Source organism: Neodiprion virginianus, chromosome 2, assembly GCF_021901495.1.
Source record: "Neodiprion virginianus isolate iyNeoVirg1 chromosome 2, iyNeoVirg1.1, whole genome shotgun sequence".
Classification (NCBI taxonomy): Eukaryota; Metazoa; Arthropoda; class Insecta; order Hymenoptera; family Diprionidae; genus Neodiprion; species Neodiprion virginianus.
The window spans coordinates 36187756-36200489 of record NC_060878.1 but is presented as its reverse complement, the minus strand read 5'-3'; the positions used below and the strand labels follow the sequence as shown (position 1 = coordinate 36200489).

Genomic DNA, 12734 nt, shown 5'->3' with positions numbered 1-12734 from the left:
CTCTCTCTCTCTCTCTCTCTCTCCATATATACACATATATGTATCTCTTTTTCTACATCTGTCTCTCTCTACCTCTCTGTTTACGATCCCCCCGCCCTATTTCTTCACCGTTCTATCCAATTCTCCTCGTCCTCATCCGGTCTTTACAACTTTCCTCTTCTCTGTCGATATCTCTCTTATACTTCTCACCCTCAATCTCTCTCTCTCTCTCTCTCTTTCTCTCTTTCTGTCTCTTCTCTGTCTTTCAGTATGGCTGCCTGCCTGTATATATCTCAATTTTCTCCCCCCCTCCCCACCAGGCCGTCCAAAACACCACGACTAATATCTGCCCAACATTCCGTTCGTTTATTGCTCCACACTATACCTAACGCGAGAAATATCAAACGCGGGACAAACGCTCGTCGTACATACATCTCGCCTTGAGTAATATACCAGGAACCGGCTCTTTAGTCGACAAGCCTTTATCGCGAACGCGCTTCGGGACACGGCGCGTATCAGAGACGGGGTAAATAAATGATCGATCTGATCATCCGGAACATCCGCGGTACGGAGGAGGGTAAGCGTACGAACGTCTCTTGTCCAGCATTCGGCGATCCCCTGTGAATTTAGCGCGATCCCTCTGCTTCGAGCCCACGCGCGTGACCCCCTTCTTCTCTATCTCTCTCCATCTCTCTCTCTGTCTCTGTCTCTCATTCCTTTTCGCTAACCTCTCAAGCATCCACGCGACTTCTCCCGTTCCGTCCTGCACGTCACCCTCCGGTACGTCACCGGATAGCCCATCAAACTCATTCAACCGCGCCCCGACGATCGACCGTTCGTCGCCCCCTCCCAACCCACCGACAAGTCCTCCTAAGTCGCCATCCCCGCGGATGCTGGAAGAGGCCTTCTTCGCCGCTGCGACCCCGTTTCGTTGAATAAATTCGGCTCGGTATTATTTCATTGATATAACTCCTCCTCCGTCTGTGCCGAGGGTTGCACGAATCGAAAACAGCCACCCGTAAGAATAAGGAAGAGACCGGGGCGGCTGCGTTTTCCTCGAGAGATTTAATCGCGGTACTTGACGTGGCGGATTTCTCGCTTCCTGTAATATCTATACGTATGCATACACAGCTGTATATATATACATACGTATATGCCGTGTTCCCAGTGCCGGCGCCAGCCGAGTATACATATATAATGTAGAGTTCAAGTCACGCGGCACGCTTTTTCAAAACTCGTTTCAGACCCCAGCCTTCCCCTTCCGTTCTCTCTACTCTTTTATTCATGTAGTCCTTCTTGACATTTGTCGTCTGTCATCGGGTGCTCAGAGAATTTCGCAACCTTATACTCTCAGGCTCCTCACTCGCTCCGATCACTCCGACAACCCCCGAGCCCTTTATCACGACCAATCAGCCCCCCGTTTCCCAATCACCAACGCGACCAGCCTCGCATCACTCCTCACGTCTTCACATCAGCGATCAGGCCGCACCAAGGTCGAGGAAGTATCGCGGTCCATATTTCATGACGGAGTGCAAATTATTCCCAGCTCCCGCTTTCCGCGATGATACTTTCGCTCGAGCTTTCGAATCGAGCGCATCTTGTACGGTATCGACTCGGCAAGCTTGCGGGTAGGTATACCTTACGATCTTACATGACGTACAAGGAGCGGGACGCGACGACGAGGACGAATCATCTTCTTCGACTCGGTGAGGCCTGGTCGCCCTGAGGATTAAATATCTCTCCGTGTATGTTGGCAGAAAACACTGGTGGCCTACTGACTGTTTTTTCGTTTTTTTTATAGCTCGTCACAGCTGTTTGGTTGGCTGAACTGTTACAAGGGAACCTTGATACGTTCCGCAGTCCGCAAGACCTTGACACCTCGTTATGATTGATTCGTTTAAAGATTGCGATGTTCCGTTGCATGGCCCCACCCGCTGAGTTCGGCCCTGCCGTGATTCGACGCATTCGACAAAAGAGATGGAAAATGAAAAAGGTTTATCCTATCGTCAGACCTGATCTATCACCGATTTAACAATGTGTCGGTTCTCACAGAGAAACGTTGAAAAGTTCGATTCGCGCAGACGAAGATGACGGGCCGGGCTTTGCAGGCCAAAAAATATTGTATATTACAACAAGACACGTATATACATATTTGTACATACATGTATACACCCACGTAAATTTTCGTGGGTATATACATATATATATGTATACTTTTTTTCGAAATATATACATACATATCCGAGATGGTATGTATATATATATATATATATATATATATATATATATATATATATATATACATATATATATATATATATATATAAAAAAACATTGTGTATTATATTATATTTCTGTAGTACTTGAATATATAATAATCGTTCCGTTTTGTACATTCAGCTTCAAGACGAAGCAAACGTGAAATTTCATTGGCGTAAATGTTCGTATGTTGGGAAATTTTTTCACCGAGGGTTAGTTAATATCTCGCGATGAAATGATACTCGATGGATAAGAAATGCAATCCTCGGTGAAAAGAAATTGGCGGCAGAACAGAACTCGTTTGATTTTTTAAAAATTTTTTCGATTCGTTTTTGCCTGTCGAATTCGATCGCAGAATTTTCGAGCTCGACTTTGCAGGTGAATGTTTCGGTGATCGAGTCATAAATTGGTCTCGCGTTCCAACTTTCAAGTTTGGAACTGAATGTATAAGACTGGACCCCAGGTGTTGAGCCCTGTGCGGAAACCAAATCAAGTCGACACTGTCACCTGGGACGTGACTCGCGAATTCACCCAAACCACCCCAACCTCAGAATCGGTCTTGTCAAATCAAGCCGTCGTTCCTCGTCCCGATTTTATTCCTCGCATCGAATCGAATCCCGACCGCAATGCTCCTCGGCCAACGAAACCAGCTTCTTCGCTTCTACATCCGTCGTAAAGATTGCGGATCATAGACGTTTGCAGTCCAAAACTTGATCCGCATGGCCGATTCTTTCCTCGCTCGGAATTGCCAAGTATTTTTTTGCCTCGCCGACGAGAGGAAACAGGTGAAAATGATCCCAACATTTGACGAGCGCCAAGTACGATTTTTAACGGGAACGGTGAATTTTTGAAACGAAAGCCTCTAAAAACTTTCTTTTTCACCTTCTTTGGATATTTCAGCCTGGCGTAGTTGGCCGTGGAATCCCCGGCGGCGAAATCTCTCCGCTCCCTTTCCGAAATGATGAAAAAAATGACATACTGATAAAAGTGCGTGCCCTTCGAGCACGGGTCAAACGACTCCAAAGTATCTCGTACAGCGATGCGATGTCAAAATAAATCTATCATTGTCAGTGTGTGCAGTGCGCTTCAGGTCGCTGCCGCGTCATCTGTGTGCTTGTATGGAATGACACCTAAGTGTTTGTATAACGAGTCGAGCTCTGAATTGACGCGGGTAAAGCGCTGTGTTTGCGGCGCTGCCCCCTCTTCCATCTTTATTATACGAAGTATACACGCGGCACAAAAGCTCGCCGGAATAAATTGATACCTCCGCTATTTCTGCTCACTTCACCACCTGCGTAACATGCTACTTCTCTTATCATTATCAAGTTCATTATCCTCGATGGTTTCCTCTGTTTCTTTCTTTCGAGTTTTCTCTTGCCGAGGGTTAAAGCGGTCACATATCAGAGCCAAACCGAGTCAATCCAAAGACGACTCGTCGTGTCGGCTTTCAGTATATTTTTCACGAACGCTACCCATATGTGTATACGTAGACCTTTGAATGCCTGCCTGCTTCTGCCTGATGTGCTTTACGTGCCTGAAATTTGCCTGCAATGTGCCTCCCGTATACTTTCATTCACACGTTATAGTCATCCAAGGTATAGGATTCACCGATAAGACGGTGAACGATTTCGATATTAAATTGTAATCATTACTTACACTTTTTTCCGATTACCAAAAACCTTTGCAATATGTTTGTTACACGTTCAACGCTGAGATATTTGTCCGCCGTTTAAGAAACGTACGTGTACGCATTACAGTGTATCACTGCCCTTCAGTTATTAGAAATATAAGATTTTAAGACGCGATGAAATATGAACGAGCTTAGTAAAAATTTAACCATAACAAAAGTGAGGTGCAACAGTGCAAAGGAGAAAGCGGGAACTCGAGAAACTTGCCAGAGCTGGCACATTTGGAAATCAATTACGGAAACGTGCTGCGAGAATGTGCCAGAGAAGCCTTCGTGCACCCTACAATGATAACCTGGGGCTGCAAGGCTTTCAGGTCGATCGAATTTAGGTCCCACCGAGTAGGTACCGAACCACGCCCATACACAGAATCCTTTGCCTTCACCCACGCTCGGATGATTCCCGAACAGTACACGCCTGATCGGCTCATTGCCGGTGTGATGGATCCACGTATCGAATGATTTCCGATTTCGAATAAGCGCGTCAACGAAGGATTTACCTCTTCTTCGTATAACTGCAGAATTGGAACAAGGTAAGTGTACCAGTTACTGGCCGTTTTCAGTTCTAGCCGTTGGATCTGTGGTTCTGAAATAACCGAAAACTAATTTTGTAGTGTCTGACCGCCTAGCAATTGGTTTCAGTCATCGAGAAATTCAGAATTCATTAGTGTCGTCAATTTATAATTTTTGAAAATAAAAGGGTCAATAATTGAGTCTGACCATGTCAATAACTGGCAGACTTACCTTAGGAGTCGGGAGTGAAAAATAAAAGTGAAAAGTGGAAGAGTCGCGCACTGCAGTTGAGAAGTGACGGTACAGCCACGAACGAAGAGAACCGCGCGTGTCATTGTCGGACGGCGTTCAACCGTCTTGAAGTGAGACGCATCCTGCTCCTCGCGTGCTCCTCCAGGACCCGGGATCCGTCGCAAGCTAGTCCGTGGTTAAAAGTGTCTATGGCAGAATCCAGGAGCCGGAATTCCGAAGAGCTCCGCCTGGCGTGCAACCACGCTCGGCATCGATCTCCGCCCCGCCGCCTCTCATAATCTCTTTCTCTTTTCCTCACCTCCCGGAACCCCTCGTCATCCCCGCGTCGTTCCTCCGCCCGAGTACACTTCACTCTCCCTTTTCCCCCGGGCCTTTTCCTCTCCTCGTCATCGTAGCGTTTCGCGTATTTACAAACGGACAGGTTGCGTTGACGCCACCGCGCCCCCCTCGCTCGCTCGCTTCCCCTTCGCTAGCCCCCCACTTGGCCCGTGTCCTCCAGGACCCTTCACCTCGTATCCCACAACCCCATCTTCGTCCTTTACTCTCTTCTCATCCATGAACGTTCGTACCTCGAGGTGCGGACATTCGGCGCTTCGGACAAACGTTTCTGTATTCCTGCCCTTTTCCGCGTCCCGTTTTTCTTTTCTCGTTTTTTCGCGTCTTTCATACGCCTCCGCAGAGTTCGCGAGATCAGAGCCGACGTCACGTAGAAGAACGGCGAGCTGGCCTCGCGAGTCTCGGAGAGTCGGAGTCGAGAAAGAGGATCGATGAGAAATGCGTACGTTCCGGTAATTCCAGTCGTTCCGGTCATTCCGGAATCCTCTCCATTCTTTTCCCTCCCCGGCAGCCTCGGACTTCCGTTTCCCGCCCCGGCGAGTTCGAGGGTGCAGGTTCGGTTTTATTCACAGAATCTAAGGAGAGTCTCGAGACTCGAATAAGTGGGTCTTATCCGCTGGCGTAAGACGGCGATAACGGGCGGTAAAGCGGGAAATTTTATGTCTCGGTGTGGCGAACCTCGAATTCGCGCAGACTTCCAACCGGGTAAGACAAGGCGGGCGGCCGCACTGCGCCTGGATTGGCGCCAAGCAGGCCAGCGGATTCCCAGTCGGACCCTAGACCGCGGCCCCAAAACCGCCCGACAACATCCGGAAGAGTTATCACCCGGACGTGTCCCCGGCAACCAGCTCCCGCCAATGTACCACTTGAAACAGTACAGACCCGCTCCGAAATGTAGATATCAAGAGTTTACCGTGTCCACCCATCATTCGCAGAGCTCGCGCAGTCCTGGCCATCCAACGGCGGAGCTACGACGTCCTGCAACGGCATTCCCCCGACCGGAAGTCGAGAGATCCTCGTTGAGTAGTCCTCGAGGAACTGCAGCTGGAACCTGCGAGTCTTTACGCAGATGCGCCGCGTCGATTGTCCGCACGGAGACGAATTATACTCCACTGGCACGGAATGATGAGAAGAGTGATGAAAAAGAACCGTTCTTACTTCTTTGTAGCAAAAACAGAATACCAAGAAGTACGAACTCATCCGCCTGCGGGTGAATTTGCGGGGAATATACTATCCCGTATCTAGTTCAGAGGAAGCAGGACAAAACAAGACAAGACTCGATGCCGCTGACGGTGCTGCTGCTTCTTTGACGGAGAGAGAAAATTAAATGTACAGGTATAAAAATGTCAAACGGTGTGAAATGTACAAAGGCGCAAAAGAAATCCCCTTTATCCTGCAGCCGCGTTCGAGAAGATTCTTATTTCATTACCGGAGCCTTTCGTCACGGCGTGGATAAAAGAGCCGGAGATACAGCAAACGACGACGAAGATGAAATGGTACCGCTGAGCCGATAATAATTAGTCGGACCCTATGACGCGCCGTCTTGAAGGCCATGCTCGAATGCTTTACCGAGAAATTTACAATGGTATATTTCACGTGTACGAATTTTCCTCGATTTTTCTTATTTTCAAATGGCGAGGACCCTCCTCTTATTTGTCAAAAACAAATCTAAAGAAAAAGAACAGAAACTTTAGCACAAATAATCCGAGTTCCAAGCTCCGTAAAACTTCATCGACGCGCAAAGCTCACGGGAAAAAAAGGATATAAGCTTGAATTTCAGTAGAAAGGGTTTCTTTCACGAGGAAGCTGGAAAGAACTTTTCAGGGATGGGTAACGCGTTATTACGCTCCAGTTTTGGCTCGCTCACGCACAAAGTGACTGCACCGCAAAAGGTCGCAAAGATGCAAATTACTGAGCTCAAGGTTTTGCGAATTTGTACCTTCCTTTGTCTTTCCCGGCTTGAGAGGGGGAATAGAAAAGTCTTGTCAAGCCTGCGTCTAATTATCACACTTTTCTACATCCACCTTTTGACTTGGCGTAAAAAAGCAGGAATAACGGACGTGTGCAAAACTACCCAGGGATGAAGTAAGTGAAAATTTATAAACGCATTCGATTCTGTGTAACGATCGGCTTACATAAATACATACATGTAAATACCTAATATATAATATATTGCATCTATAGAAGAGATTTGCCGCTGAAAGCGGACATAGATTTGTAGAAGAGAGAAATAGTTGAATGACTTTGACTGACTATATGCAGCAGAGAGCTCGCGTTCAATGTAGAAGGCTGTGAAATAAAACGTAAAAAATATATTATATATATGTATATCGCGCTGTTTGCCTCTGGCCACGTTTTGAGCGATGAGCTTTAACTTGAGCCTAAAAGCTTCGCTTAGAGGGGTAGGAGAACGATTCCCCTTGTACCTACAATCCCAGACCAAAAAAGTTGCCAAAGAGTAAAGACCCCGCCGTTTCCCTGGCTCGTTGTAAATTAGCCGCCTATGACAGGATCATCGCGACTCAAAATTGGGCAACACCTCCGATTATCCTGCCCAGTTAATTCCCGACGGACGTTAAATTGCGGTCAAGCATTTTATTTCCGTCAGGAATATTTGCTCGGCAGTACAAAGTTTCCAAAACGGTATACGTCGCAAGTGCAAGGACATACAGTACACATTGTATCAATCTGCTTTGAAATTTGCATAAAATTTTGTCCGAAATGTCGATGATGATTGAATAAAAAAAATCAACAAACTCCTTGAGTAGTTTGAACAAAAAAATTATCCGAATGCAGTGATTTTACTTTTTCTCGCTGATTTTTATACGTGAAAAATAAGGCCGGGAGTGGAAAGCATGCGGGAAAGCATAGTGTGTTGCGCACTGGTTACATGTATATATACCATAAATGCATCGAATGGTTGGTTTGCAACGACGGTGAAAAGTGCACGAGTGCACGGCTTGGCATGCTCATGTATAATGTAGCACTTTGTAACTAACCCTGGGAATTCACACTGTATACCCCATCTCGGTAGGATACTACCAACGTAACGTCCCCGCTGTTTCTCACCAGTTTTCCTCCATTCCTCTCCCTAAGTCTTCGCCTACGTTCGCGTCTCTCCCCGAATAGATGCTTCGAGGCCCGACGTCATCGTCGATCACAACACCACCTCAATATAATTTTGAACGTTGACTCGCTTCGCTCACCATTTCGTCGACACGTTATGTTTTCCTTTTTATTTTTCATTATTCAATTATTTCGTCTCTCCAAATTTTAACGCTCGATCAGACCCAACGAGTCTTTGATTTTTCGCATAAGCTCTGGGGCGAACGCACGGAGTTATCGAAGATACCGCAAGCCTGATCGATCCTTGTATACATCGCGTTGATGGCAGTCGTAACGATAATCGTTATAGATAAAGATAAATCTTCGTACAAAACGCGAAGCTTTCATCGACAATCACGCACGAGGCCTTGTTTCCAATTCGCGTAACGATAATCCACCGCTTCAACCACTCCGATTGACCACATCGTTCACATCCATGTATACACGGTGGGCCCAGCAGCGTGAACGCGAATTCGATGATCCGTTGCTTCGACAATTATGTATTCCCCATTGATTGCACGACTAGAAAAGAACCCGTAACGACGCGCAAATGGAAGCGGAAAAACGGAGTGCAGGAAACACACACACACAGACACAGGGAGACAGAGAGAGGAGAGTGTGAGAGAGAGAGAGAGAGAGAGAGAGAGAAGCGGAAGATTAACTGGCCCTAAAACGATGCGAAGTAGCGATAAAGGTGTCCGTTAAAATTAGTATCATGGGGATTAAAGGCGCGCTGATCGTTTAGTTAAATTATACGTGGCGTAGAATTTCTCGCGGTTATACCAGGCGGTACGTCATGTTATATGTACTTAGAGGAGGGCGAAAAGGGAGGGAACGCCACCCACACACAACCGGCACTTGAAGCACCTGCAGGGTGAAACTCTGCGGCGGCCCTTTCCGCCGCCTCTGTGTACGTGTGACGTACCGGTATGCCTGCCTACACGTGTAACGTCACTCATGCATTTCCACACGTGTATGCACCTGCCCGCCTTCCAAATAGCCAACTAAAGCTATCCAAGTGCCAGACTTACGAGCCCGCGACGTTAACTCTTACCGCCACTTTGCCCTAAGACGATGATGCAGCGGCGTAAAGGGCGCCGCCACTCGACTTGCTGGCCCACGCCATATCCGCACCCTCGAACCTCGCGCCCTTTCGTTACTGGCTGCTAAAAGCAACCGCAACGGCTGCCATCTTCGTTCTCGTGTGTGTTCTACGGACAGGCTCGTTTTCAGAGGTATAATTTTATTTCGCCATGCGGTATTTATTCCAGCGAAAAGCTTCGGTGTTAATTAATTGAAGGAGGTTTCTACTTTGTTGGGTGGGAAGATGTTCGATTTTTTACACAATTTTTTATGCAACAAATATTAAACATGGAATTTTGATATTTGGTATGTTTACTATGCGGTATTTATCAAACGTGATAGGATTTTTTGAAGGTTGCCAAAACATGGTACTGGGAGTGGGTGGAGCCACGTATTCGCCCTAGACGAGCAATCGTTATGAAATTTGGCAGGCACGTGTACAACCAACGTCTTCAATAGTTGAATGAGAATGAAAAAGAAATATTAAAAAATAGAAATGTTACCGGCAATCAAAGGGGTGAGTTTAGTTTTTGGCCTAAAATTTTTACACTTTTTTGTTCATAAAATAAAAAAGATTGAATATGAACTAATCAAGACGTTTATACTCGTGCCTGCCAAATTTCATAACGTTTGCTCATCTAAGTCTCAGTAAACATACCAAATACCAACATATTGCATTGCATAAAATATTGATAAGAAATCGAACATTTGTTGGCCCAACGAAGTAGATACCTCCCTTAAGTCACAGATTTCTCGGACCTATCTCTTCGAGTCTGTTTTCATGACGTGACGAACAGAACTGCCTCCGGAAATACGGGAAGATCAGAATTGCGTTTTTTTCGATCAGAGAATCGAAAAACCAAAGACACCGGTTTGCCCGAGTGCGGATGATGACATCGATGACTCACCATAATTAGCTTTGTTTCCACACTTCATTGCTTCATTCATAGGTTTTCATCATCTGGCGACGTTTTGCTTATTATCACGTACGTGCGATATTTTTTCATTTACGTCTCATCCACTTTGTGTTTTGTTCGATTTTTCGCATTGTTCAGTTTTCGTTTTCCTAGCGTGAATCTTATTTGCCTGCCCATGTTTATCCGAATCTTTAAATCATTTGATAGAATCATGATTTTAGAAGACATGCATACGTTGATTTGTGTGATGACTACCGCAGCACAAGGTGGTTATATAACGTCAATCGTAGCGTGTAGAGAGCTGCTTTTTCATTGCTTCCACCTTGCAAATATTTTCTTTAATCGAATCATCGATATAACCATCTTGGCGTATCATCCCAGTACGAAAGTGTGAAAAGAAAAGAAAAAAAAATAAGCGTAACGACGTTGTTTCAAACATGTCTAACGTCTCGCATTTTCTTTCCCCCGCGTCATGTAGGACTTTACGCTGGATTTTTACTTCCGGCAATTCTGGAAAGATCCACGACTGGCGTTCAGCAAATGGGAGGAAGTCGAGACGTTGAGCGTCGGTTCGGAGTTCATAAAAAACATCTGGGTACCGGACACGTTTTTCGTAAACGAGAAACAGTCCTACTTCCACATCGCGACAACCAGCAACGAGTTCATTCGCATTCATTACTCGGGCAGCATCACGAGGAGCATACGGTGAGTAAACGGACGTCACAGTATTATCGTTTTCCAAACAATATGTTAATTAAGCCGCGTTGAAAAAGGGAGGAACATCCGCTGCGGCTCAAGACGACGGTCTCTCGTCACATTAGCGACAACGAACCAATGCGCGTACAGCTAGCCCATTCCGTGCCTCGCCGTGAGAACCGTTATATACAAGTTAGATATGCATGGCTTCTGAATATAGCCGTGACGTTAATACGAAAACACTTCACCCCCGCTGGGAGTGAGCATCTCGCGCGTTGAGCCGCCGAAAATGAAAGAGCGTACGACGCGGAGCTGGGGTGAGAGGAAATGATAATAACAAGAGTAAATCCGACGACATCGAGATCGGGGTAGTGACGTCACTGGTAGCCAGCTTCCAGGACGGTTGGATCTCGGGGAAAACAAACGCGATAGGGGGGAATTTTTCTTGCACCGTGTAAACGTGGTTCCGGAGCGCAGAACGTCGTCGGTGACGTCACGGCTTGCGAGGGGGTGGAATTTTTTAGTTCGATATTAGTTGCCCTCGAGGCTTACGCCGAGTTACACGTTCGAGCGCGTCAACAACTTTGGGGAGAGTGAGTGACTCGGCCGGAGCTTTGCCAACGCGACATATCCGAGACGAACTCCCGCAGCTCTGACGCTGGGGAAGATCAAAGATGTACTTTTCAGTTAAAGAGCTGCCAGCGGTATAATCCCTTTCGTTTTGCTTGATTATAGCTTTCTCAAATCCTGCAACTACACAGAGATTAAAGCAAATCTCGCGGATCTAACGGCGGGCGGGAAGACCTTATGGTATATACATATTTTACATCTTCGTAACGCTTCGGTACCCGGTGAGATAAAGATTGGATTGCTTCGTTGAAAATCCGTCCACACTTTCGATAACGCCGAATTTTGTAACATTATTGTAACGATGCATCTTTAGAAATAATCGTTATTTTGCAGCTTTAGGATTACCTGAAATTCAGCAAACCGTTTATACAGCATCAACCATTTCTTCAGGTATTCTAAAAGTGCGAAATGGTAATTTTTATTTTTTCCAACCTACCGATACGTTAACGTTACTAACTTCAGCCTCGTCCTTTCCGCCCCTTCACTCGATACGCGGTAAACAACGACCGATGATGAGGCAAGATTATTTTTCAGCCGATCCGTAACGCGTTGCAAGTTGGCTGCCCAACATCGGGAGACTTGCGAAGTACGAAGGTGCGGGTTTAATATCAGGGCGAAGACTCCTTCCGAGAGACAGTTATAAATAAAAGCGTCACCGGTCTCCCTTCTGAGCTGGGCTGAAGCAATAACTTAATGTAGGTCGGGTATCGTGAACGAGAAGCTAATGGACGTCTATATACGAGGAATAAAAGGCTGGGGATGCAGAAAGAAACGTAAGGCTAAATAGAGGTTGCGTTGGCGTGCGTCGAGGTCGTTACTCGCTTAGGCGGTTGCTTTTTCGACGTTTTTATTCGGTCTTTGGTTCGCAAAAACATCGCTTCTTATCTCCCATCGTCGTCCGAGGCTCCTTCGCTGCCCCCTCGCTAGCACGCCGTTGGAAAACGTTCTGTCCTCCCAAAAAAATACTAGCGATGCACTGAACTAAGGCCACACCTTGGCTCGCGAATTAACTTGCGAACGTTACGCACGACCGAGCTGATTTGAATAATCCTACGGCGAGTATTCGTGACCACGTCGGTCGGTTTTTCTCTTTCGTCTGCTGACCCAAAATCGACTCGTCACTCGCCGTCCTAGGCTAAAGCGATGATCGATTTCAGTGGAATACGCCGAGTCGCGATTTCACGCGGATGATATTTTCACCAGGGATAAAAATCTGGGTTGCACTTACCGCTGAAGTGCGTTTCAAAATCTGTTGCGACATTTTTCCGAGACTTCTCCTG

At 46.5% G+C, this 12734-nt stretch overlaps 1 protein-coding gene across 7 annotated transcripts in view; it reads left to right on the top strand.

The window, feature by feature from the left end:
- LOC124297030 (gamma-aminobutyric acid receptor subunit beta) overlaps positions 1-12734 on the top strand; it is an 85326-nt gene that overhangs the window by 43456 nt on the left and 29136 nt on the right. For all 7 annotated transcript variants that reach the window (XM_046747601.1, XM_046747599.1, XM_046747597.1 and 4 more), the window contains exon 4: positions 10607-10833. In XM_046747601.1, the coding sequence (XP_046603557.1) occupies positions 10607-10833 (227 nt within the window). The remainder of the gene's footprint in view (positions 1-10606; positions 10834-12734) is intronic.